The 26420-nt window shown below is 38.8% G+C and overlaps 1 protein-coding gene across 1 annotated transcript; it reads right to left on the bottom strand.

Annotated features, from left to right (window-relative positions):
• Positions 1-13641: 13641 nt before the first annotated feature.
• Positions 13642-16272, bottom strand: LOC138903702 (purine permease 1-like). The gene is made up of 2 exons (XM_070192170.1): positions 15437-16272; positions 13642-14123 (listed from the first exon to the last, which is right to left on the bottom strand). Exons 1-2 carry the CDS (start codon positions 16145-16147, stop codon positions 13776-13778), a joined length of 1059 nt encoding a protein of 352 aa, XP_070048271.1. The 5' UTR covers positions 16148-16272; the 3' UTR covers positions 13642-13775.
• Positions 16273-26420: the final 10148 nt, after the last annotated feature.

The following is a 26420-nucleotide window of genomic DNA, read 5'->3' as shown; positions in this document are numbered from 1 at the left end:
AAAGGCATTGTTACCGATTGATTGAGCTTGGTTCGAGGTAAGTGGCTTGCCTAACCTTGTGTGGGGGAAATCCCCTTAGGATTTGGTACTGTTGTGATATGTAAGCGCCGTGTACGTGAGGTGACTGTAGGATGTCGTGATGGCACCTAGTCTCTAAGACTAGGTAAGCCTATCAATGCGGAATATAACTGATTACAAAACTGAAATTTGATCCTTAATAGTCGAATAAATAAAAACTGCAATTTAACAATTTCAACTCCCAAAATCCGGTAGAAATAAGTCACAAGCTTCCAAGAATTTATTCTCTATATCTCTATACATTAAAGTCTAAAGCAAATAAGGAATACAACATAATCAGATAGAAGGGGACTCCGGAGTCTGTGGACGCTGGCAGATATACCTCGAAGTCTCCATACACCGGTGGCTCACTGATATCTGGGCTGGTAAGAGGTACCTGGATCTGCACAAAAAAAATATGTAGAAGCATAGTATGAGTACACCATAGCGGGACCTAGTAAGCGCCAAGCCTAACCTCAGAAGAGTAGTGACGAGGTCAGGTCAGGCCCTACTGGAATATAAAAGACATGGTTACATGTTTAACAATATACTAAGCATTTTCTTATATCACCGCGGGAGCCTTCACAATTTATTTTAAAGAAAATATTTTTTTCCAAATAGCAACCCGCATTTTAGCCACCCTTATCACACCGCATGACTTCTAGTAGTTCCCCTACTAGCCATGCGTATCAAGCTACCCGTATCTCACCGCATGCGTTTCAACACCCAGACCTTATACCACCGCATGCGTATCAATATCACAATTTGCACCTCAAGTGCCCAAATATGTCAATTTGCCAAAATAAACAACATCAACAATATTTTCCACAACAGGGAGTTCACGACTCAATCACAATGAGTGCAACAATCTCACAAAATATTCGGGAATAAATAACTCAGCAAAAATAATATTTCAATTTTTTTATACGTTGTCTCCGTACCAAATTTAAAATATCAAATACTTTACTTTAATAATATTTAAATTAAAAAAATTCAACCTTCAAATAATGCATTGAATAAAAAAACCAAGTTTCAACTAAACAGGTAAAATAATTAACAGGAAAAGGTCAAGAAAATTTAAAGTATTAAAATCAGATCAATAATGAAGAATATAACAAAATAAAATAATTTAATTAATATGCAACAGTGATCTATACAATTTAAAAACATAATCTTCTATATTTAGCCAGTGTACACACTCGTCACCTCATGTACATGACTTTCAACACATTACAATTTTCACATCAATACCAATCCTAGGGGAAATTTCCCCCACATAAGTTTAGACAAGTCACTTACCTCGACTTGCTCCAATTTAATCCACCAGTAGGCTTTTTCTTCGATTATCAAACTCTAAATGGCTCGAATCTAGACAAAATAATTCGATACAATCAACACAAATTATATGAATCAATTTCATAAGAAAATACTATATTTTCAATAAAAATCCGAAATTAACTCAATCCGGTGAAAGTTACGAAATATGAACGCCCATTCAACCACGAGTCTAACCATACTAAAATTACTAAATTCCAATAACAATCCGGCCATCAAATCCTCAAATTTATCCAAGAGAGTTTACAAACTTTTCCAACTTAATTCACCATTCGGGTAATTTAACCAATATTGAGTTAAGAACAATTAATTCGTTGTTTTCTCTGAAAATCTCCCAAACATCGCCTCAATCCGAGCTCCAAATCGATAAAAATGGAAAATGGGATGAAGTCCCATTTTCAGAACTTAAACACTCTGCCCAAACATTTGCTCTATGTGATCGCGGACTTGTCCACGCGATCGCGATTCACAATTATCCCACTGCCCATATTAACCCTACGCGATCGCGGACTTGTCCACCCGATCGCGAAGCTCAAACTCACAGGCCTACGCGATCACGAACTCATCAACGCGTTCGCGAATAACAAACTCCCTCAGCTACGCGATCGCGGCCCTCTTTACGTGATCGCGAAGAACAAAATCATCACTGCCTCAAACAAGTGTACACGATCGCGGTCCTTCTCACACGATCGCATAGAAGAAAACTAGACCTGAGCACCAGAAAATTTCAGCAAAACACCAAGTCCAAAAATTGATCTGTTAGCCGTCCGAAACTCACCCGAGGCCCCCAAGACCTTAGCCAAATATACCAACAAGTCCTAAAACATCATACGAACTTAGTTGAAACTTCAAATCACATCAAACAATGCTAAAACCACGAATCATACCCCAATTCAAGCTTAATGAAACTTAGAAATTCTAACTTCTACATTCGATGTCGAAACCTATCAAATCAAGTTCGATTGACTTCACATTTTGCACACAAGTCATAAAGGACATAGCGGAGCTATGAAAACTTTTAGAACTGGATTCTGACCCCAGTATCAAAAAGTCAACTCCCCGGTCAAACTTCTAAACTTAATTTCCTATTTTAGCCATTTCAAGCCTAATTTAACTACGGACTTTCAAATAAAATTCCGATCACACTCCTAAGTTCAAAATCACCATACGGAGCTGTTGGAATCATCAAAATTCTATTCCAGGGTCGTTTACACATAGGTCGACATCCAACCAATCTTCTCAACTTAAAACTTTGGAACTAAGTGCTCCAATTAATTCTAAAATCTCTCCGGACCCGAACCGACTACCCCGACAAGTTACATAACAATTATAAAGCACAGAATGAGCAGTAAATGGGGGAATGGGGCTACAACTTTTAAAATCACTGGCCGGGTCGTTACATCCCCCCCCCCCCAAAACAAAACTTCATCCTTGAACGGGTTTAGAATTATACCAAAAGTCTCAAATAGGTATGGATATTTTCTCTGCATCTCCCGCTCAATCTCCCAAGTAGCTTCTCCTTCTGGCTGGCCTAATCACTGCACCTTCAGGGAAGCAATTTTCTTTAACCTCAGCTTTCAAACCTGCCTGTCCAAAACAGCCACTGGTTCCTCAACATTAGATAGATCCTTTTCCAAATGAACTGAACTGAAGTCTAACACATGAGATGGATCACCATGATACTTTCGGAGCATAGAAACATGGAATACTGGATGAACTACAGAGAGACTAGGTGGTAGTGCAAGTCTGTAAGCCACCTCTCCAACTCCTTCAAGAACTTCAAAAGGCCCAATATGTGTAGGGCTCAACTTTCCCTTCTTCCCGAACCTCATAACACCCTTCATAGGCGAAACCCGGAACAAAACCTGCTCACTAACCATGAATGCAACATCACGAACCTTCTGATCCGCATAACTCTTCTGTCTAGATTAGGCTGTACGAAGTCGATCCTGAATCAATTTAACCTTTTCCAAGGCATCCTGAACCAAGTCTGTACCCAATAGCCTAGCCTCGCCCGGTTCGAACCAACCCACTGGAGACCGGCACCGCCTACCATACAAGACCTCATACAGAGCCATTTGAATGCTCGTCTGGTAACTGTTGTTATAAGCAAACACTGCAAGTGGCAAGAACTAATCCCAAGCACCCCCAAAATCTATCACACATGCATGAAGCATATCCTCTAGCATCTGAATAGTGCGTTGTGACTGTCCGTCCGTCTGAGGGTGAAATATTGTACTCAACTCCACACAAGTACCCAACTCTCGATGTACAGCCCTCCAGAACCGTGATGTAAACTACATACCCCGATCATAGATGATAGATACCGGTATGCCACGAAGTATGACAATCTTGCGAATATAGACTTGAGCCAGCTGTTCCGAAGAGTAAGTAGTAACTACAGGAATGAAATGGGCTGACTTGGTCAATCTATCCACAATCACCCAAATTGCATCGAACTTTCTCTGAGTCCGTGGGAGCCTAACAACGAAATTCATAGTGATCTGCTCCCATTTCCATTCTGGAATATCTAACTTCTGAAGTAATCGACCTGGTCGTTGATGCTCACACTTCACCTGCTGGCAATTTAGGCACCGAGCTACATATTCCACTATGTCTTTCTTCATCCTCCTCCACCAATAGTGATGTCTCAAGTACCGATACATATTTGTAGCAACTGGATGAATGGAGTATCGCGAACTGTGAGCCTCCTAGAGAATCAACTTACGCAAGCCATCTACATTAGGTACACTCGGCCTTCCCTGCATCTGTAATATACCGTCATCTCTAATAGTGACTTCCTCGGCATCGTTGTGCTAAATTGTATCCTTAAGGACAATAAGATGGGGGTCATCATACTGACGCTCCGTGATACAATCATACAGAGAAGACTGAGAAACCACACAAGCCAAAACTTGGCTCGGCTCGAAAATATCCAATATGACAAACTGGTTGGCCAAGGCCTGAACAACCAAGGCTAAAGGCCTTTCTGCTACCGGTAAATATGCTAAACTACCCAAACTCTCCACCTTACGACTCAAGGCATCGGCCACTACATTGGCCTTCCCAGGATGATAGAGAATGGTGATATCGTTATCCTTAAGCAACTCCAACCATCTCCACTGTCGCAAATTAAGATATCTCTGTTTAAATAGATGTTGTAGACTCCGGTGATTGGTGTAGACCTCACAATAAACACCGTACAAATAATGCCACCAAATCTTCAAGGCATAAACAATAGCTGCTAACTCAAGGTCGTAGACCAGATAATTCTTCTCATGTACCTTTAACTGTCTGTATGCATAGGCAATCTCCCTACCGTCTTGTATCAATACTGTGTCGAGACCAATACGCGACGCGTCACATTACACAGTATAAGATCCTAAACCTGTAGGTAATACCAACACTAGGGCTGTAGTCAAAGTTGTCTTGAGCTTTTTGAAGCTCTCCTCACATTCCTCGGTCCACCTGAACGGAGCACCTTCTGGGTCAATTTGGTCATAGGTGCAGCAACAGAAGAGAAACTCTCTACAAATCGGCGAAAATACCCTGCCAAACTAAGGAAACTTCGGATCTCCGTAGCTGAGGACAGTCTGGACCAACTCTGCATTGCCTCAATCTTCTTCGGATCTACCTTAATCCCCTCGCACGAAACTATATAACCCAAAATTCCCACTGAATCAAGCCAGAATTCACACTTTGAAAATTTTGCATATAACTTTTTTTCTCTCAAAGTCTGAAGCATAATCCTCAGGTGTTGTTCATGATCTTCCCGACTTTGGTAATACACTAGAATGTCATCAATAAACACAATGATGAAAGAATCAAGATAGGGCTGAAATACACTATTCATTAAGTGCATAAATGTTGCTGGGGCGTTGGTTAGCCCAAATGACATTACAAGGAACTCATAATGACCATACCGAGTCCTAAAAAGGGTCTTCAGGATATCGGGTTCCCGAATTTTCAACTGATTATACCCTGAACGCAAGTCAATTTTAGAGAATACCCTGGCACCCTCAAGCTGATCAAATAGGTCATCAATACGTGGTAATGGATACCTGCTCTTCACTGTAACCTTGTTCAGCTGGCGGTAATCAATACACATTTGCATAGAACCATCCTTCTTCTTCACAAATAAGACAGGAGCACCCTAAGGCGATTCACTGGGCCGAATGAAACCCTTATCAAGCAACTCCTGTAACTGTTCTTTTAATTCTTTCAAATCTGTTGGGGCCATACGATATGATGGAATAGAAATGGGTTGAGTGCCCGGTAACAAATCAATGCCAAAGTCAATATCCTTGTCGGGTGGCATACCTGCAAGATCCACTGGAAATACATCAAGAAAATCTTTACTACAGGAACTGACTCCACGGTAGGAGTATCAATACTAACATCTCTCACATATGCCAGATACGCATCGCACCCCTTCTCAACCATTCATTGAGCTTTAAGAAATGAAACAACTGTGCTAGGAACATGATCTGAGGTACCTCTCCACTCTAGTCGTGGTAGACCTGGCATAGCCAACGTCACCGTCTTGGCGTAACATCCAAGGATAGCGTGATAGGGCGACAACCAGTCCATACCCAAAATAATATCGAAATCTACCATACTGAGCAATAATAAATCAGCTCTGGTCTCAAAACCACTGATAATAATCAATTACGACTGATACACGCGGTCAACAATAATTGATTCACCAACGGGTGTAGATACATAAATAGAAGAACTCAAAGAATTATGGGATACGCCCAAATATGGGGCAAAATAAGATGACACATAAGAATAAGTGGATCCTGGATCAAATAAGACTGATGCATCTCTATGACAGACAGGAATAATACCTGTGATAACAGAATCAGATGCAACAGCCTCTGTTCTAGCAGGAAGGGCATAATATCTGGCATGGCCTCCCCCTCTAGGGTGACCTCTACTTGTCCGACCTCTACCTCTAACTGGCTGTGCAGGTGGAGTAGCAACTGGTGCAGTGATCATGGCCTGAGAAACCTGAAGGCCCTGTGGAATAGGTGGGGCCTGAGAAATTTGTAGAGGTGCACCTCTCCTAAGTCTGGGGCAATCCCTCATTACATGACGAGTGTCACCATATTAAAAACAAGCCCTCGGAGGACGTGGCTGCTGGGACTGGCTCGGGCCTGATCGACTAGACTGCCCGCAGAAGGCACCCCGTACAGGAGGTACAGAAGACACTACAGTGCATAATGTGGAACCTGAGGTCTGGGAGTTACCGAAATACCACTGGAAGCTGGAAGTGCTGAATGAATAGGATGGCTCACATAATCTCTACCATGACGGGTTGTAGTTGGGGCACAAGAATTATTATATGTGCCAGAATCTCAGGGTCTCTTAGCTTCCCTCTCTTCTCTCTCCCGAGTCCGCATACCCTCCAATCTTCTAGCAATTGACACCACCTATAGGTATGTGATGTCCATCTCCAGTTCTCGGTCCATACTGAATTTGATACTAGGGTGGAGCCCCTTAATAAATCGGCGAACTAGCTCTCGAACAGTAGCAACTAAGGCTGGTGCATGCCTAGCCAAATCACTAAATCAGACCGCATATTCCTACACGGTCATAGAACCCTGGCCTAGATGCTCAAACTCTACGTGCCATGCATCTCTAAAACTTTGAGTAACATACTCCTTTAACAACATATCTAAAAATTGAGTCCTAGTAAGTGAAGCTGCCTTAGCCGGACTATCCAACTCATATGCCTGCAACCACTGGTAGGCTGCTCCTCTAAGCTGAAATGTCATGAAAGAAACCCCACTGGAATCCACAATACCCATAGTACGGAAGATACAGTAACATTCCTCCAGAAAACCCTGAGCATCATCTGAAGCTAAACCGCTGAATGTGGAAGGGTGATACTTTTTGTACCTCTCGAGCCTGAGCTGCTACCCCTCTGAAACTGTTGTCCTAACCTCAGGCCGAACTAGGACAACAGGCTGCACTAGTATAACATTTGGGGCATGGTCAACTTGGGCCCGTGGCTCGGGAGTATGGGCGGTGGGAGTGTGTGCTCCTTCCCCTATCTGAGATGTGGCAGAAGCAAGTGGAATCAACCCTGCCTAAGCTAGAGTGCCAAACATGCTCAAAAACTGGGCAAGGGTCTCCTGAAGTGCAGGAGTAAAAACAGGCGTCTCAGGTGCCTACTCTCCAACTGGAGCTACTAGTGGCTCTGCCGCAACAGCTCGTGCAGGTACTCTGGCCGCACCACGTGGTCTTTCTCGGCCTCTAGCACAACCTTTGCCCCGACACCGGCCTCTTGCGGCTCCAATAGAGGGAACGGGTATCTGATCATCGGATCCAGTTGTGTGTGTCCTCACCATCTGTGAGAGAATAGAAAGTCAATGGTTTAAAATTTTGAAGTCAGCAAATGCGCACGATAAGGAATCAAAGAAGTGAATACTTCCTAACAGTTCCATAGCCTCCTGAAGATAAGTACAAACGTCTCTGTACCGATCCGCAAGACTCTACTAAACCTGCTTGTGAATCATAACACCTATGAACCTAGAGCTTTGATACCAACTTGTCACGACCCCAAATTCCCTCTGTAGGATGTCGTGACGGAACCTAGTCTCTAAGACTAGGTAAGCCTATCAATGCGGAATATAACTGAATACAAAACTGAAATTTAATCCTTAATAGTCGAATAAATAAAAACTGCAATTTAACAATTTTAACTCCCAAAACCGGTAGAAATAAGTCACAAGCTTCTAAGAATTTATTCTCTATGTCTCTATACATCAGAGTCTAAATCAAATAAGGAAGACAACATAATAAGATAAAAGGGGACTCCGGAGTCTGCGGATGCTGGCAGATATACCTCGAAGTCTCTGTACACCGGTGGCTCACTGATATCTGGATTGGTAAGAAGTACCTGGATCTACACTAAAAATATGCAGAAGCATAGTATGAGTACACCACAGCGGTACCCAGTAAGTGCCAAGCCCAACCTCGATAGAGTAGTGACGAGGTCAGATCAGGCCCTACTGGAATAATAAAAGACATGGTGACATGTTTAACAATATACTAACAATAAAATGACAATGGAAATGAATCAGGTAAATAGTATGTCACCATTTAACTATACAGAATAAAGGCAAATAATACCTCGCGGAAACAAAACAGAATTTTCAACTTTAAGAAAAATACAACAATAATCAAAGGCAACTGCGGCATAAATAAATATCAACAAGGGCACTCCCGAGGTACCGGCTCGTAGTCCCAAATAATAATAATTTCATAATATCTCATTTTCTTATATCATCGCGGGAGCCTTCACAATTTATTTTAAAGAAAATATTTTTCCCAAAATAGCATCTCGCGTCTTAGCCACCCTTATCACACCGCATGACTTCTAGTAGTTCCCCTACTAGCCACGCGTATCAAGCCACCCTTATCTCACCGCATGTGTTTCAACACCCAGACCTTATACGGGCATGCATATCAATATCACAATATATCACAATTTGCACCTCAAGTGCCCAAATATTTCAATTTGCCAAAATAAACAACATCAACAATATTTTCCACAACAGGGAGTTCACAGCTCAATCACAATGACTACAACAATCTCACAAAATATTCGGGAATAAATAACTCAACAAAAATAATATTTCAAAATTTAATTTTCTTAATACGTTACCTCCGTACATAATTTAAAATATCAATAATTTACTTTAATATTATTTAAATTAAAGAAATTCAATCTTCAAATTCTGCATTGAATAAAAGAAACCAAGTTTCAACTAAACAGGTAAAATAATTAACAGGAAAAGGTCAAGCAAATTTAAAGTATAAAAATCAGATCAATAATGAAGAATATAACAAAATAAAATAATTTAATAAATATGCAAAAGTGATCTACACAATTTAAAAACATAATCTTCCATATTTAGCCCGTGTACACACTCGTCACCTCGTGTACACGACTTTCAACATATTACAATTTTCACATCAATACCAATCTTAAGAGAAATTTCCCCCACACAAGGTTTTACAAGTCACTTACCTCGACTTGCTCCAATTTAATCCACCAGTACGCCTTTTCCTCGATTATCAAACTCTGAATGGCTCGAATCTAGCCAAAATAATTCGATACATTCAACAAAAATTATAGAAATCAATTTCATAAGAAAATACTACATTTTTCAATAACAATCTGAAATTAACTCAAAAATCGCCAGTGGGGCCCACGTCTCGGAATCCGGTGAAAGTTACGAAATATGAATGCCCATTCAACCACGAGTCTAACCATATCAAAATTACTAAATTCTGATAACAATCCGGCCCTCAAATCCTCAAATTTATCCAAGAGAGTTTTCAAACTTTTCCAACTTAATTCATCAATTAAATGATAAAAACATCCATGGATTCTGGTAATTTAACCAATATTGAGTTACGAACACTTACCCCGTTATTTTCTCTGAAAATTTCCCAAATATCGCCTCAATCTGAGCTCCAAATCGGTAAAAATGGAAAATGGGACGAAGTCTCATTTTCAGAACTTAAATATTCTGCTCAGACATTTGCTCTACGCGATCGCGGACTTGTCCAGGAGATCGCGATTCACAATTATCCCACTGCCCAAATTAATCCTACGCGATCGCGGACTTGTCCATCCGATCGCGAAGCTCAAACTCACAGGCCTACGCGTTCGCGAATAACAAACTCCCTCAGCTACGTGATCACGTCCCTCTTCACGCGATCGCGAAGAATAAAATCATCACTGCCTCAAACAAGTCTACGCGATCGTGGTCCTTCTCACACGATCGCGTAGAAGAAAACCAGAACTGAGCACCAGAAAATTTCAGCAAAACACCAAGTCCAAAAATTGATCCGTTAGCAGTCCGAAACTCACCCGAGGCACCCAGGACCTCAACCAAATACACCAACAAGACCTAAAACATCATACGAACTTAGTCGAAACTTCAAATCACATCAAACAACGATAAAACCACGAATCATACCCCAATTCAAGCTTAATGAAACTTAGAAATTCTAACTTCTACATTCGATGTCAAAACCTATCAAATCAAGTCCGATTGACCTCAAATTTTGCACACAAATCACATATGACATAACGGAGCTATAAAAATTTTCAGAACTGGATTCCGACCTCGATATCAAAAAATCAACTCCCCGGTCAAACTTCTAAACTTAATTTCCTATTTTAGCCATTTCAAGCCTAATTTAACTACGGACTTCCAAATAAAATTCCGATCACGCTCCTAAGTCCCAAAACATCATACAGGGCTGTTGGAATCATCAAAATTCTATTCCGGGGTCATTTACAGATAGGCCGACATCCAGCCAATCTTTTCAACTTATGTTTTAAACTTTGGAACTAAGTGTTCCAATTCATTCTAAAATCTCTCAAGACCCGAACCGACTACCCCGGCAAGTTACAAAATAGTTATAAGGCACAGAATGAGCAGTAAATGGGAGAACGAGGCTATAACTTTTAAAACGACTGGCCGGGTCGTTACTTGATGAGTACGTACACGGGCTATATTATTGTAAAATCCGATTTTTACTGAGTATCAAGTTGTTTTTCCTTTTAAATTGAGTTATATTTTTATGAGTATTAGTATGTTTCCATTCTTATTTGAGCTATTCCAATATGTGTAGTTATCCCGTTTAGTCTAATATCGCATATCTACGTGCTTTAGCTGCTTATTTGATCTCTGTGAAGCATGCCTAGTTGATTTCCTACTTTTCCTTGTTCTTTATCAGTCTTAACTGTAGAACTCTTGTTGTTAACTGTGGTATTTATCGGTTTGAGTTGTGTGTCTACTTTTGAGACTACGAGGTGGTCCCTCGGGAGTTCTCCCTGCACATTTAATTTTGATACTACGAGGCGATACATCGAGAGTTCTCCCTGCACATTTATTTTTTGAGACTACAAGGCGGTACATCGGGAGTTCTCCCTGCACATTTTCTTTTTAGACTACGAGGCGGTACCTCGGGAGTTATCCCTATATAGTTATTTTAGAACTACGAGACGGTATCTCGGGAGATCCCCCTACTGTTTATCCCTGTGTGTTGTACTGTTATTTCGCTGTGTTTTCTTTTTGTTAAATTTTAGTCTCTTATTATACTGTTATATTCTCCTGCTTTAGTTATTACATACCATTGGGCCTGACCTGACCTAGTCACTACTCTACCGAGGTTAGGCTTGGCACTTACGGGGTATCGCTATGGTATACTCACGCCCTTTCCTGCACATATTTTTATGTGCAGATCCAGATTTCTTTTACCAACCTGGTCCTTAGTTGCAGTCGTTGCTGTTTCCGGAGAACTTCAAGGTACATCTGCCGCGTCTGTAGATCCTTGGAGTCCCCATCTATCCCCTATGTTGATTCTTCTCTTATTTCTATAGATACTAATATATAGAACAGTTAGAACTTCATAGAAGCTTGTGACTTACGGTGTTCCGGGTCTTGGGAGTATTTTGTATATTTCGAAAGTTGATTAATATATATTCCGAGCGGCATCTCAATTGTTTATTAAAATATCTGTTACCGTTATTTGTTAATTTTCATGTTTTTGTTTCATTTCTTTTCCGCAAGTGTTAGGCTTACCTAGTCGTAGAGACTAGGTGTCGTCATGGTAATTCACGGAGGGAGAATTTGATGTTGTGATACCTATCGGGATGATTATGGGTGAAAATAATTGTTTTGGAATCAAGACTGAGAGTGAGGTGCATTTCGATAAAATCTACTAAGTTTATGGAAGGTCTATCTTCTAGCATAATTTCGTGACCTTCCGTTGAGAATTTGGGAAAACATAAAACATAAAAGTTATAGACCTTTAAAGTACCTTTCCAATGTTATATTCTGGAGCCCGAACGGATCTCTGTGCAAAAGGTTATACACATTTTACTGGACAATACACAGTCAACGCGCTCGTGTGCGCGCCCAGCTGTTCCCATGCGTGGCCTCACACTTGTGGCAGTGCCACTGCCTTTGGTGCGCGTTCAGGTGCACGGTTGGGCCTTCAGCTACGTGGAAGAGCACCCAGAAAGTCATTTTTAAAAGCCCTACCTCGTCCCCCACACTCCCAAACATGAAAACTTGCTCTAGAAGGGAAGTTCTCAAGAACCCAACTTCCTCCAAGATCCCTCCATCATAAAAGGTAAGTTCGAATGATGATTCTAAGTTAATTTTAAGTCTCCGGCACCTTATTAACATGGGTAAACCCTTCAAATCATTATATATTCTTCTGAGACATCATTGTTGAGAAAAGAAACCCTAGAACTCGAATTCAAGAGGATTGAACGTCAAAAAGTAATATCTTCACCCTCTAATTGATTATAGCATCGGATTAATAATTATAGACTCTAAGTTCATGAGATATGAGTTGATGAATTTGATAGAAAATCATGAACGGACATAGGTTTGGGTTGTTGATTGTTGATTATTGGTTAAGGGTGTTGTTATTCTTATGGGTGATGAAGAATGATATTGATTATAGGAAATTTGAGATTTTAGAATTTATCTAGGAGTAAGAGAATATGGTTGTTGTGTGTAAAGACACCATTAATAAGGGTTATGATGCTTTACGCGCGTAAGGTGTTTGATAAAATGCCCAAGTGACTAAAACATGAGCATTTGTGCTAATATTGGTTCCTCTTGATATATATTGTCATAGATTATCTTTGAAAGAGGTGATGAACATTGTGATACGCTTAAAAGGCCAGAATCAAGGTAAGTGAGGCTAACTCTCTATGTTGGGGAATGTTAATGATTCTTCCTACACTACGTTTGCTTTTACGACGTTACTAATTGCCTCAAAAATATAGTTAAGCCTAGTTCCTTGAATAGTTGCACGACTTCTATTCTCTAGTTTCATAACTCGTTCATGACTTTCATTCTGAACGTTCTGAGCTCAGTGCGTAATCAATATAGACTTGGGTTTGATGCCCATGAGTCTCAGTTTAGATTACTTAGCATGTCATAAACCGTTGAAGTTTTAGTTTTCACAATCAGTTCATGAATACATATATCAATCTAGTCCTATTCATCTTTCTAGTATCATGTAACTTAGTATTATTACATGACTTGTGTTGGTACTGTATTGGGTTGGGTTCCTATAATTAATTAGTATTTAACAGTGGTGTTATAGTCGTAATGTTGAATTAGTCATGAAAAATGAGCATTTATTGGAAACTGCATATCTTCATGTGTTGTATTAGAGATTTAACAGAAACATTAGAAATTTCAAAGAAAAAGACCCTTTCACAAACATAAGAAAGTAGCAATGAAGTAAAAACGACGTACACTATTTTCTACAAAAAAATAAATATTTCTTTATCCATAACCATGAACAATATATGAAAAAGACTCAATAATTCAAACAGACTCAGTATGCGTTGTTTTCATCTCAATTTGTGGACTTTTGTTCTTCTGCTTCTTTGTTTGTCTGAACTCTCCGTAGAAGTATGACACGAAACCCCAAAGAGAAAGGAAAAGAGCAAGGCCTTTTTCACCTGAAAAATTTTCCCTAAAAAAAACTACAGCTAATACTTCAGTAACCGGAAGTAAAACCGCGATCATAACCCCAGACATCAAAGAAGAAGAGCAGTAAATGACTCCAATAACACCCACAAAGAAGCATTGCCAAATTATAGAAGTCCATACTATCACTGTATAATATCTTGCTTCTCCGAGGTTAAATTGTTTTGCCTCTCTTGACATTGCCTGCAAAGTTTGATCAATATGTTAATCCTTGCTCAGTTGCTCCTTAAAGAGAATGTCTATAGCTAAAGCAAAATTGAAACCGAGGAAGTATTTATGATACATCATATTTAGGTAAATTTGATCGAATCTAGTACTGCTCCAGTTTTCAAATATTTTGTACATATCCAAATATAATATAAAAATAAAGGCAGATTTTATAACAAACTTCTAAATGATTATCTATTTAACATTATGAAAATGTAACACAGAGATATACTTAATGCGCGCTATATTAAATAAAAATCATAAAAGTATGATAGATTTCATGACAAATTTACAAAAGGACTATTCTATTTATAATTTTAATAAATTTAAATTATAATTTATAATAAGATATAGCATAATTTAAATTATAGGTAAAATCATAAAATAGCATATACAATAAAAAAAGATTGAGGATGGAATTGAAAATAACAAGGGCAACATAGACATTGTATAGGATAAAGGAAAGAGAATAATAATTTTTCATAGTTGAGGGGAGAGTTTGATTTTTAAAGCAAAGTTAGGAAATGTAAATAATTTTCACCCAAAGTGGAGTTTTCAACCCTCTATGGGATATGAATAATTTAGGGTTTTGCGCTAGTTCCTTCGTTAAGATCAGAAAACTTTATGAGAATTGAAATAAGAATAAAACAAACGAAACAAAAACAAAAACAAAGAAGTTTCCAATGTAAATAATAATCTGTAAAGATGGACTTCATTTCATCGTGGGGGTACGCCAATAGATCACCTAAAGAGAAGTTGATAGTTTGTACTGATTCGAAGGCCTTATGGATCTGATGATAATTAATACCAAACGAGAGAAATATGTTACTCATCCCGTAATTTATCTTGGCACGAAATTTAAGAAAGAAAAATAGAATAATGAAATTTGGGTTTTAAACATGTTATATAATATTTGCGTGTCTTTAAGACTTTTCAAACTTTTAATTTTAAACTTGTATTAATATTGTGTGGCTATAAAAAACTTCTTATTAAAGTTAAACAAGAAGTTTAATATCAAATACTTTCAAATACAGAAATGTGTTATTTTACTTGGGACAGACTAATATATAAAGATTTAAAATACTTACTCTTACACTGCAATTTTTTTTACCTCGTTATTAATTAATGTATTATAAAAATTACTTGCAGTTATCTTGTAAATGACATAACTATAACAAATTTACTTGACGACACACAAAAGTTAAACCGACAAAAAAATAGTGTCACATATGCAATGAAATGAGTAAGATGCATAAGTAGAAATGTGTCACAAGGGAAGAAAAAAGTACCTGAAAGTCGTTATTGGCGATCATTCCTACAGTGCAAAAAGCAGTAGCGGCAAAACACATGACCATCTGAATCTCCAATACCAGCGTAGCAGTAATAACTTGTTTTGCCTTCAAATAAATCAACTCAATACAAGGCAAAATGACTCCATACAAAGCTGCTGCCAGAAGTGTCATCATAAAACCAAGAATATAGGCTTTACTTGTCACACCTTCTGGTCGATCACCATTAGATCGAACACCCAATAAAACAGCACCAACTGTCAACAGAATCACTGCATTGATAGAGTAGGGTGTGAACTTCAGCTTCACTATGAAGAAAGCACCTACTGACGTGAAGGCAAGTTGAGCAGCAAGAAGAAGTGAAGAAGTTGACACAGGAAGTTTTGACCCGCCCCACGAATAGAGAAAATCATCAAGACCAGTGACAACGCCAATGACGAATGATGCAATGAAAATTCGGGGTGTTATGAAGTAAAACTTGGCATTAGAGCCTTCTACTTTTCGACGATAGAAGTATAGGATGGCAAGAGGTATAAGGGTGAGTGGCCATCCAGCAGTTTGTAACCAACTGCTAAGCCATACTCTTGAACCTCCCTCGACATAATATAGACGCATCATTAGAGGGCCACCACAAATACCAACAGCGAGTATTAGACAGTTAATCACTAGGAGGATTCTCCTCATATTGGTGCTTAATCCTTTATCTTCCATATTTTTTTCAAAGAGATTTGGATACTAAGTTGGAGTATTCTGCTGCTCAGGCTGAATGGTCTTCTTCTGAAAAGGTTTGGATTATTTGACCTCTTGTAGTGATGAGATCTATTTATAATTGAGAAATGTTAGTACATCTCCACGATTTGTTTCACGACATGGAGTGGCCCCAGTTTAAGAAGGCTTTTCCATGATTAAATTAATTGTAGTACTAGTAATTTTCTTATGATTCACGAGGGAATAATATAACAATAAAAAAAGGGACACACAAGCATTGTTTGTGAGTAATTTTGTTATTAAATTGCTGTGTTGAGTTTCTAGGAAAACGAGTACGCCCACCATGGACTATGCTACTGGTTGGCATAGAGCTTTGCATTTGAAAAGAAAAATATGGATTCAAATTAACAAGGATGGGACAAACGTGGGTTTTAGTTAATTATTAGTAGTCAACTATGGTCTTCTGTCTTCCCCACTCCCCCACCTCCACCTAACTTGGAGTTGGAGGGACGCGCCATAATGGTTAGACTCCACATCTTTCAAATTCTTTTTTCTTTACTTCAATAAAATGAAGTGAAACTCGTGGTATATATTGATTCTATTCGGAGTATCATCTCGTCAGGTAGAGGTATTTAAATAGATAAACTGTAAGTTATAATTACAGGAATAACAAACGGGTACAAGTTTAGATGGTCATTAAGCTGTTTTACCAATATATTAATTAACAAATAGGCAGAAAAGGAAAAAGTGAAAATATTTCCAACTATTCAAGTCATTAATAAGGAAACATAAAGTAAGCTTTCAAAGCATGAGATAATCAAGGAAAATATTTTACAAATGTTAATAACAAAGGCATTATAACATTTATAAGAAGGATAGTATAACTTAAATTTCAAAGCAAGTTACTTTTTGGATCTTCCACATTTAGAAATGATTCTTTGATAAAAGAACAGCATTCACACACACTATTTCAAGGCACTTCTATTTTTTTTTAAAAGTTTGACCAAATATATTACAAATAGGCAAGACAATTACCTAGACCATGACACCCTAAACAGAAAAAGAATTTATTTTTAATTTAGACCTAATTCATAAAAGGAAAAAAAAGGTCCCAAATTTCACATTAATGTTCCGTTTCGTTCCTTCCTATAGCCAGTCAGTAGGTGGTTTGTTATAAAACTGAATTAGTCTATTTGTTTTAATGAGTGGAATACGTATCTATTCAGTAATATTGAAAGGAGAAATTTAGTCATGTAAAGTGAGTACTTTTTCAATATCTCTTGCATCTTAGTTGGCCTCATTAATATGTGTTTGGACAAGTTTCTTATTATCGGATCATTAGTTCTGGGTTTTCTATTAGAAAAGCCTTTAATTGTTGGAAATTTTGGGATATGAGTGATCAGTTTCTCTTACACAAAATATTTAAATACGATGTATGTAGCATTCCGTAAATTCAGACTAAGTATGGACGTGTTAAATCAGTATTAATATGACATCTTAGACATATGAAGTCCTATTGTAATGACCCGACCGTTCGTTTTGAGAGTTATAGCACCGAACTCCTATTTATTGCTTCCCCCATATCTATTTATGCTATTGTGACTTGCCGAGAGATTTCGTTTTGGTTTTTGGAGTGTTTTGGGACACTTAGTCCCTAAACGGAGGCTAAAGTCTTAGGATTTGGATCGTAGTCGGAACTGTATGAAGACAACTCCAGAATGGAGTTCCGTCGATTCCGTTAGCTCCGTTAGGTGATTTTGGGCTTAGGGGCGTGTCCGGATTGTGTTTTGGAGGTCTGTAACTTATTTAGGCTTGAAATGGCGAAAGTCGAATTTTTGAAGATTTGGACCGATAGTGGAATTTTTGATATCGGGGCCGGATTCTGATTCCGCAAGTTGGAGTACGTCCGTAATGTTGAATATGACTTGTGTGCAAAATTTGGGGTCAATCGAACGTGGTTTGATAGGTTTCAGCATAGGTTGTGAAAATTTGAAGTTTCAAGTTCTTTAAGTTTGAATTGGAGGGTAATTCGTGATTTATTCATGTGGTTTGAGGGCTCGACTACGTTCGTATGGTGTTTTAGGATTGGTTGGTATGTTTGGTTGAGGTTCAGGGGGCCTCGGGTGAGTTTCGGATGCTTAACGGATCACTTTTGAACTTCGGAAGATAGCCGATTTTCTGGTGTTTTGTTGGAGACATTTTCTTCATCGCCTTCGCGAGGGATTACTCATCGCGTTCGCGATGTGGTTCCCGCGTGTGCAAAGATGTGGAACATTGAGGCTACGCATTCGCGACATGGTCCTCACGTTCACGGAGAGGAATGGGCGGATGGAGCTTCAGGCATTTAAGCCTAAGCGTTCACGAAGAAGGTCCCGCGTTCGCGTAGGGTCCGCCAGTGAAAGGTGCTCGTTCGCGAAAGGTCACCCGCATTCGCAAAAGAGGAGTTTCTGATGAACATTTTTTGTTCAACGCGAACGCGAGGTTTTGACTGCGTTCGCGAAGAAGAAATTAACTGGGCAGATATAAAGATTCAAAAATGAGGGTTTGGCCATTTTTATCAAAACTTGAGTTTGGGAGCTCGGATTTCGACGAGATTTCGAGAGATTTTTAGAGATATCGATTGGGTAATGATTCTACACTTGATTTTGGTTATATCCCACTACTCTATCATTAAATTTCGGATTTGGGTTGAAAATTTGGGAGAAAATGGGAAGAAATTCTTCAACTAAAATTTTGAGTTTTGATTGAGATTTTGACATCGGATTTGGATAATTTTGGTACGAGTGAATGGGTATTCATATTTGGTGACTTTTACCTGATTCCGAGACGTGGCCCCGGGGAGGCTTTTTAGGACGATTTTCTAATTTCTTGCTTTAGCTTTGATTTCATTAATTAGATTAGTTTATTATAGTTGTATTTATGGTATGAATTTGATTTTGGCTAGATTTGGGTCATTCGGAGTCAGATATACGTGGAAAAGACACTGTTACCGATTGATTGAGTTTGGTTCGAGGTAAGTGGCTTGCCTAACCTTGTGGGGGGGGTGGGGGTGGGAATCCCCTTAGGATTTGGTACTGTTGTGATATGTGAGCGTTGTGTACGTGAGGTGACGAGTACGTACACGGGCTATATTGTTGTAAAATCGGATTTTTACTGAGTAGCAAGCTTTCTTTTCTTTTAAATTGAGTTATATTTTTTTTATGAGTATTAGTCTGTTTCCATTCTTATTTGAGATATTTCAATATGTGTAGTTATCCCTTTTAGTCTAATATCGCATGTCTACGTGCTTTAACTGCTTATTTGAACTATGTGAAGCATGCCAAGTCGATTTCCTGCTTTTCCTTGTTCTTTATCAGTCTTAACTACAGAACTCTTGTTGTTAACTGTGGTATTTATCGGTTTGAGGTGTGTTTTTACTTTTGAGTCTACGAGACGGTTCCTCGGGAGTTCTCGCTGAACATTTAATTTTGAGACTACGAGGCAGTATCTCGAGAGTTCTCCCTGCACATTTATTTTTGAGATTACGAGGCGGTACCTCGGGAGTTCTCCCTGTACATTTACTTTTGAGACTACGAGGCGGTACCTCGGGAGTTCTCTCTGTTTATTTACTTTTGAGACTACGAGGCGGTACCTCGGGAGTTCTCCCTGCATACTTATTTTGGGACTACGAGATGGTATCTCGAGAGATTCCCTGTTGTTTATCCCCATGTGTTGTACTGTTATTTCGCTGTGTTTTCTTTTTGTTAAATTCTAGTATCTTATTATACTTTTATATTCTCCTGCTTTATTTATTATATACCAGTGGGCCTGACCTGACCTCGTCACTACTATACCGAGGTTAGGCTTGGCACTTACTGGGTACCGCTGTGGTATATTCACGCCCTTTTCTGCACATATTTTTCGTGTACGGATCCAGGTTTCTTTTACCAGCCTCGTCCTTAGTTGCAGTCGTTGCTATTTTTGGAGAACTTCAAGGTACATCTGCCCGCGTCTGCAGATCATCGGAGTCCCCCTCCATCCCCTATGTTGATTCTTCTCTTATTTCTATAGACACTGATGTATAAAATAGTTAGAACTTCGTAGAAGCTTGTGACTTACGGTGTTCCGGGTCTTGGGAGTGTTTTGTATATTACACAACACGTTCCCCACACCGATAGAAAATATCCGGTTCAAACCATGGTAAAAATAATCAAGAACACCTTAAAATCTATTTGTACATAACCAAGCTATCGGGGCTGAACTCCTCTAACTCGACCAAGCCACGCAGGTCACCCAACCCAAGAATATTGCCGCCAAAATATCTGTAAAGTCCTACCACATCATAATTACCTCCCATAAATACCACAACCGAAACACACACTCTGAAAATACCTTATGTGAATTTAAAATTATTCTTTTACCTTTCTTATACTGGAATGTGGAATCCATAGTCATACAGAGCTACCGCAAGTTCCGGCACCATCAAATGTAATTCTATCCATACACTGATCCGGAAAAATTCTCGATTGCTATATATAATTCTCGAACCCATTAGAACCTTATAGAGAGTCATCTACTCTGCTCAAATCTAAATTGCACCGTCCAAACGGGCCGAAAGACAAGTGCCCCATTAGAACAACAACACTCATAGAAGTAAACCTACCTTAACACCACCGATCAAGTTAATACTCTGTGCGCACTACATACTTCAAAATAATCACTTAATCATTTCATGATTTTCATATTTTCATAAAGTATAATGTAACCCGTATTCAGGAATTTTCTTACTCGGGCCATAATCTCAACCTCGATACGTCATAACGGATCCAAAAGTATGCCTCAGACCAAAACCAATACAACATATAACCGTAAAATCAAATCGTAGGTAGCAGACTCCCCACTTGGCTCAGAGTCATAGGTCATGACATTTAATAACTCACAATACCCAACCGTGTTACTGCCATGACACTGTAGTGAGATTCAACTAAATTCTTCACAAGATCATGCAACACAACCCGTATAGTACCTCAATTCATCTGCTAAACTCGCCTTCATTCCCATGGCAGTCAGGTCGACTTCCTTGACCATTTCAAATTCAAATCTCAACATGTATGCCTCCCTGGTATAAAAAAAACTCTCTACTCAACATTATAAGGGACACGCCTACGTAGATTACTCCGCAAGAGATAACCCACTTGCTTAGCCTCAAATTGCCATCTTATTATACCCTTTCGCAACCACAATTACTACGCAATCACTTAATCTTCCTGAGTTTGAACTCATCAACCGTACATGAAAATCTACTTCGCCCCAGCATTAAACAATATGACACATCCTTCAACACACTCACAACTCGAGACCGTATGTCACATCAAAATGGAAATCAAGCACCCAATGGCCTTTTTTTTTACATCTAAAAAAAACACTTCTCATCACATTCAGACCAACTTAACACATCCCGTAGTCACATCATACTTATGATATAGACATTCCACATCTCAACGAGTCACAAATTCCACTCATAGGGACACTACCTGACGCATAAGACCAAACGCACAAGTTCTCACAACCGAAACTACCGAGCTTAAGCTGCGGTCTAACCCTGGCCTCAAGTCCTCCAGACTGGCCCATCACAGAAACACATAATACTCATCTCGAACCTTGTTCATGGAATCATAAGCTGATGATGTACAACTGATACCGAGCGCTCATGTGTGCATACGAATGCGTGGAAGGAATTCAGAGAGTTATGCTTCAAACAAAATTAATACCGCACGATAAGGAAAGAAATATGGGAAGTTTATCCTAATTGCCTTGTAGCCTCTCGAAGATAGGTATGGACATCATCATACCGATCCGCAAGACTCTACTAGACACTTGCTCATGACTTGTAGAACCTATGAATCTAGAGCTCTGATACTAACTTGTCACGACCCAAAACTCACTTAGTCGTGATGGCACCTAACCCAACCCGTCAGGTAAGACAAATAAAAACTATCCATTTTAATGAGATTTATTAAGATAAGAAATGATATAAAACTGCTTTTAAACGAGAATTTTTCAAGGACTGATAGTACAAATCATGAGCTTCTAAGATTAGAATTTACAAAGCTTGTATGAAACAAATACATCATATGTTCGAAATGTACATAAACATATTTTTTTTTATAAATCTAAGGCTACCATGAACAAGAGGCAGCTACAACCGGAACGCATGTGCGTCTTCAAATCCAGCTCCCGTCGATCACAGCAACATCCACATCCAATATCTGCACGCAAGGTGTAGTAGTATAGTACGAGTACAACCGACCTCATGTACTCAATTAGTAACAAACCTAACCTTAGGTTGAAAGTAGTGACCAGCTGAAACACAGGTCGGGTGGTCCAACACCAATAGCCAACAACAATTCATAACAATATAATGGAAGTAATAAAAGAAGTAGCTCAGAAATAAAATGCTCAGCTCATTCACGGTTCCAGAAAAATAGGCCTGCTTTTCAAGTATACTAGTGAAAACCCAAATCTTTTACCGAAATCACCAAAATATGAGTACGTTTTTGTAAAAACTGTGGTTTCTTTCCCAAAAACTTTTCAACAACAGATAAGATATTTCATTTTGAAATGTCATGAGGAAACTACATCTCTATGCCTACATGTCAATGAGTATGTGAAGTCATGAATGACGCAATGTCGTACATCATAAGAAAAATGTATCTCTATGCTTGTATGTCAAGTGTGCATGTCGATGCAATGCAACTCAGTGATAAAAACATATGCACACTCTCAGAGTATCAATTCACTTAGTCATTTAGTTCTCCCAGTTACTCGGCACTCGCACTTAGTAGGTACCTGCGTTCATTGGGGGGGAGATGTACAGATTCCAGAGGGGCTCCTTCAGCCCAAGCGCTATAATCCGCACGGACAACTCACGTGCTGCATAGATAACTCATGTGCTATAGTATCAATATTTGGATCCGCACGGACAACTCACGTGTTGCACGAACAACTCATGTGCTATAACATCAATATCTGGATCCGCACGGACAACTCATGTGCTGCACGGACAACTCACATGCTATAGTATCAATAACCTCACAATCAGGCCCTCGGCCTTACTCAGTCATCAATCTCTCCAGTCTCTGGGCTCACTATGTCATGAAACTAACCAAAAATGAGGATATGATGTTTTAATAAATAATAATAGAGACTGAGATATGATATACAATGAATGTATATAACTGAGTATGAAATTACAATTTACACTTATAATTCGACAGTATAAATGACCTCAGTGGGTCCCAATAATACCGACATTTGTCTAAGCATGATTTCTAACATGAGTCACGGCTCAGTTTCCCTAACACATAAAAATACATGAAACAATACAAGTTAATTGACTATATAGCTCGACGGAATCAACTGAGTCACAATTTCTACGGTGCACGCCCACACGCCCGTCACCTAGCATGTGCGTCACCTCCCAAATAAATCACATAACACATATAATCAGGGTTCATACCCTCAGCTCCAAGTTTATAAGAGTTACTTACCTCAAACCGTGTAATTCTTTATTCTAATATGCCCTTGCCTCGCGAATCAGCCTCTGAACGCCTCGAATCTAGTCACAATTAATTCGATTTAGTCAACACACATTATAGGAATTGATTCCATATGAAAATACTAATTTTCCAATAAAATATGAAATTCCACTAAAAAATCTCCAGTGGGTCCCACATCTAGGAACCGGACAAAAGTTATAAAATATGAACGTCCATTCAATCACGAGTCCTGCCATACCAAATTTATCAAATTTTGACATCAACTCGACCCTCAAATCTTCAATTTAACTTTAAGGATTTTCACAATTTTTCCAACTTAAAACACCAATTAAATGCTAAAAATAGAAATAGATTCGAGTAATTTGACCAAAATTGAGTTAAGAACACTTACCCTCGATGTTTCCATTAAAAATCTCCCGAAAATCGCCTCTGCCTGAGCTCCAAATCGTTAAAAATGTTTCATAATTTAAGTTCTGCTGCCCGGTCATTTACCCTACGCGATCGCGAAAACTTCTCCGCGATCGCGAAGCACAAAAATTTCCAGAGCATTTTTACTCTATGTGATCGCGGCCATTTCCCCGCGATCGCGAAGCACAAACATCTATTACACTTCCCAAATATTTCTCAGATAACGTGTAGTGTATTGGTCATAAAAATTTGTACAAAGTTGGGTCAGTGCAGCAGAGGTTTTATTCTATGCGATCGCGTGAAGGCTTCCACGATCGCGATGCACAGTTCCATTTTTCCTATTTTTCTCTTCGTTATCGCGGCCAGGTCCATATTGTCGCACTGTACACCTCTGTAGCCAAAAACTAGCAACTAGAAATAGTCCGAAACCACTCTGAAACACACTCGAGTCCCCAGGGACCTCAACCAAATATACCAACAAATCCTAAAACATCATCAAAACTTAATCCAAGCCTCAAATCACATCAAACAATGCCAAAACCACGAATAATACCCTAATTCAAGCTTAATAAAACTAAGAAATTTTAAATTCTACATTTGGTGCCGAAACCTATCAAATCAAGTCCGATTGACCTCAAATCTTGCACACAAGTCATAAAAAACATAACGGACCTATTTCATTTTTCATAATTAGATTCCGACCCCGATATCAAAAAGTCAACTCTCCGGTCAAACTTCCAAAATTAAACTTCTTATTTTCGTCATTTCAAGCCTAATTTAACTACGGGCTTTCAAATAATTTTTCTTACATACTCCTAAGTCCAAAATCGCCATACGGAGCTATTGGAATCATCAAAACTCAATTTCGGAGTCGTTTGCACAAAAAGTAAAACTCCTGTCAACTCTTTTCATTTAAGCTTTCAACCTGAATTTCATCCATCCGAACTATTTCCGAAATACCTAAAAATCAAAGCCGACGATTCACACACGTTATAATACATCATATGAAGCTATTCAAGACTTCAAATAGTTGAAAGGAGCGTAAATGTTCAAAACGATATGTCGGGTCGTTACAAGTTGTGTCTTTTCTTAAGGTACTGTTGATGGTTGAGAAGGGGTGTGAAGCATATCTAGCCATTGTGAGAGATATCAGTGCTGATACTCCTACCGTTGAGTGAGTTCCGGTAGTGAAAATTTTTTCAGATGTGTTTCCAGCAAACCTTCCAGGCATGCCGCCCAATAGAGATATCGATTTTTGTATTGACCTGGTACTGGGCACTCAGTCCATTTCTATTCCACCATATCATATGGCACCAGTGGAGCTAAATGAATTAAAGGAACAACTGCAGGAGTTGCCCGATAAAGGTTTCATCCGGCCTAGTGTTTCGCCTTAGGGTACTCTGGTTCTGTTGGCAATTATGGTCGCCACAAATGTGCATCCTTTAGTGGCGACACTGAAAGGCTGCAACTAATAACTATCAGCCACGCAGTATAGCAACCACCCTTAGGTTGCTGCGAGAACCCTTTTGGCGACATTTGTAGTTTCAGTGGTGGTATTGATCGCCACAATTGTCCCTTTAGACTCTGAGTATTCAGCGTCCAAGCTTAGATGTTTTGTGCAACATTCTTATTGTCCCTTTAATTCGTATGAACGGTAATCCTGTTAATTACATATCAAATGCAACCACTTTAAATTGTCTAGCACATTATTATTTGGATCACTCGATTCTTTCCTAATGTGAAAAAGTCGGTATTCAAACCCTTCAAATAAAATCCTATGTAATTAATACTCTCGTGTATTAGTTGAATTAATAACAACAAAATAATAGCATAAAAATAAAAATAAAAATAAATATCTTACGTATATTCATTGAATTATTTAAATCTATTTATTTCTCCTTTTTCTTTTTGTGTACATGGTACTTTTCCTCCCTTCCATCACTTCTCCCCTCCCTAAGAATAAAAATATATAAGCTCATTAATCTATATCTATATATTAATATAAAGGAGGGACATAGAGGAGTGATGTGGCAACTTTCATAGGTGAGGATTGCTATTTATCTTTTTTTTAGTTTTTGTTTTTGGCATTTTCCTTCTTTTGTTTTAATTGCTATTTGTATTATCAAAAGTCAAGTTCTTCCAAAATGAGTGGAACGGTTGCAACTAATAAGAATAACTATTGCTATTTGAAAGACGCCTGCTTATGAAAGGTTAATCCAGTTATTTCCCTTTTTTAATTGTGGCAATTAAAGTAGTAAATGCCTCTTTTGGTTCTTCAACTTCCCTGCAATTAATGTCTATCAATATGTTTAATATAAATTCAGGCTAAG

The sequence above is a fragment of the Nicotiana tomentosiformis genome, chromosome 12 (assembly GCF_000390325.3).
Source record: "Nicotiana tomentosiformis chromosome 12, ASM39032v3, whole genome shotgun sequence".
Lineage (NCBI taxonomy): Eukaryota > Viridiplantae > Streptophyta > Magnoliopsida > Solanales > Solanaceae > Nicotiana > Nicotiana tomentosiformis.
This window is presented reverse-complemented; position numbering and strand designations above follow the sequence as displayed.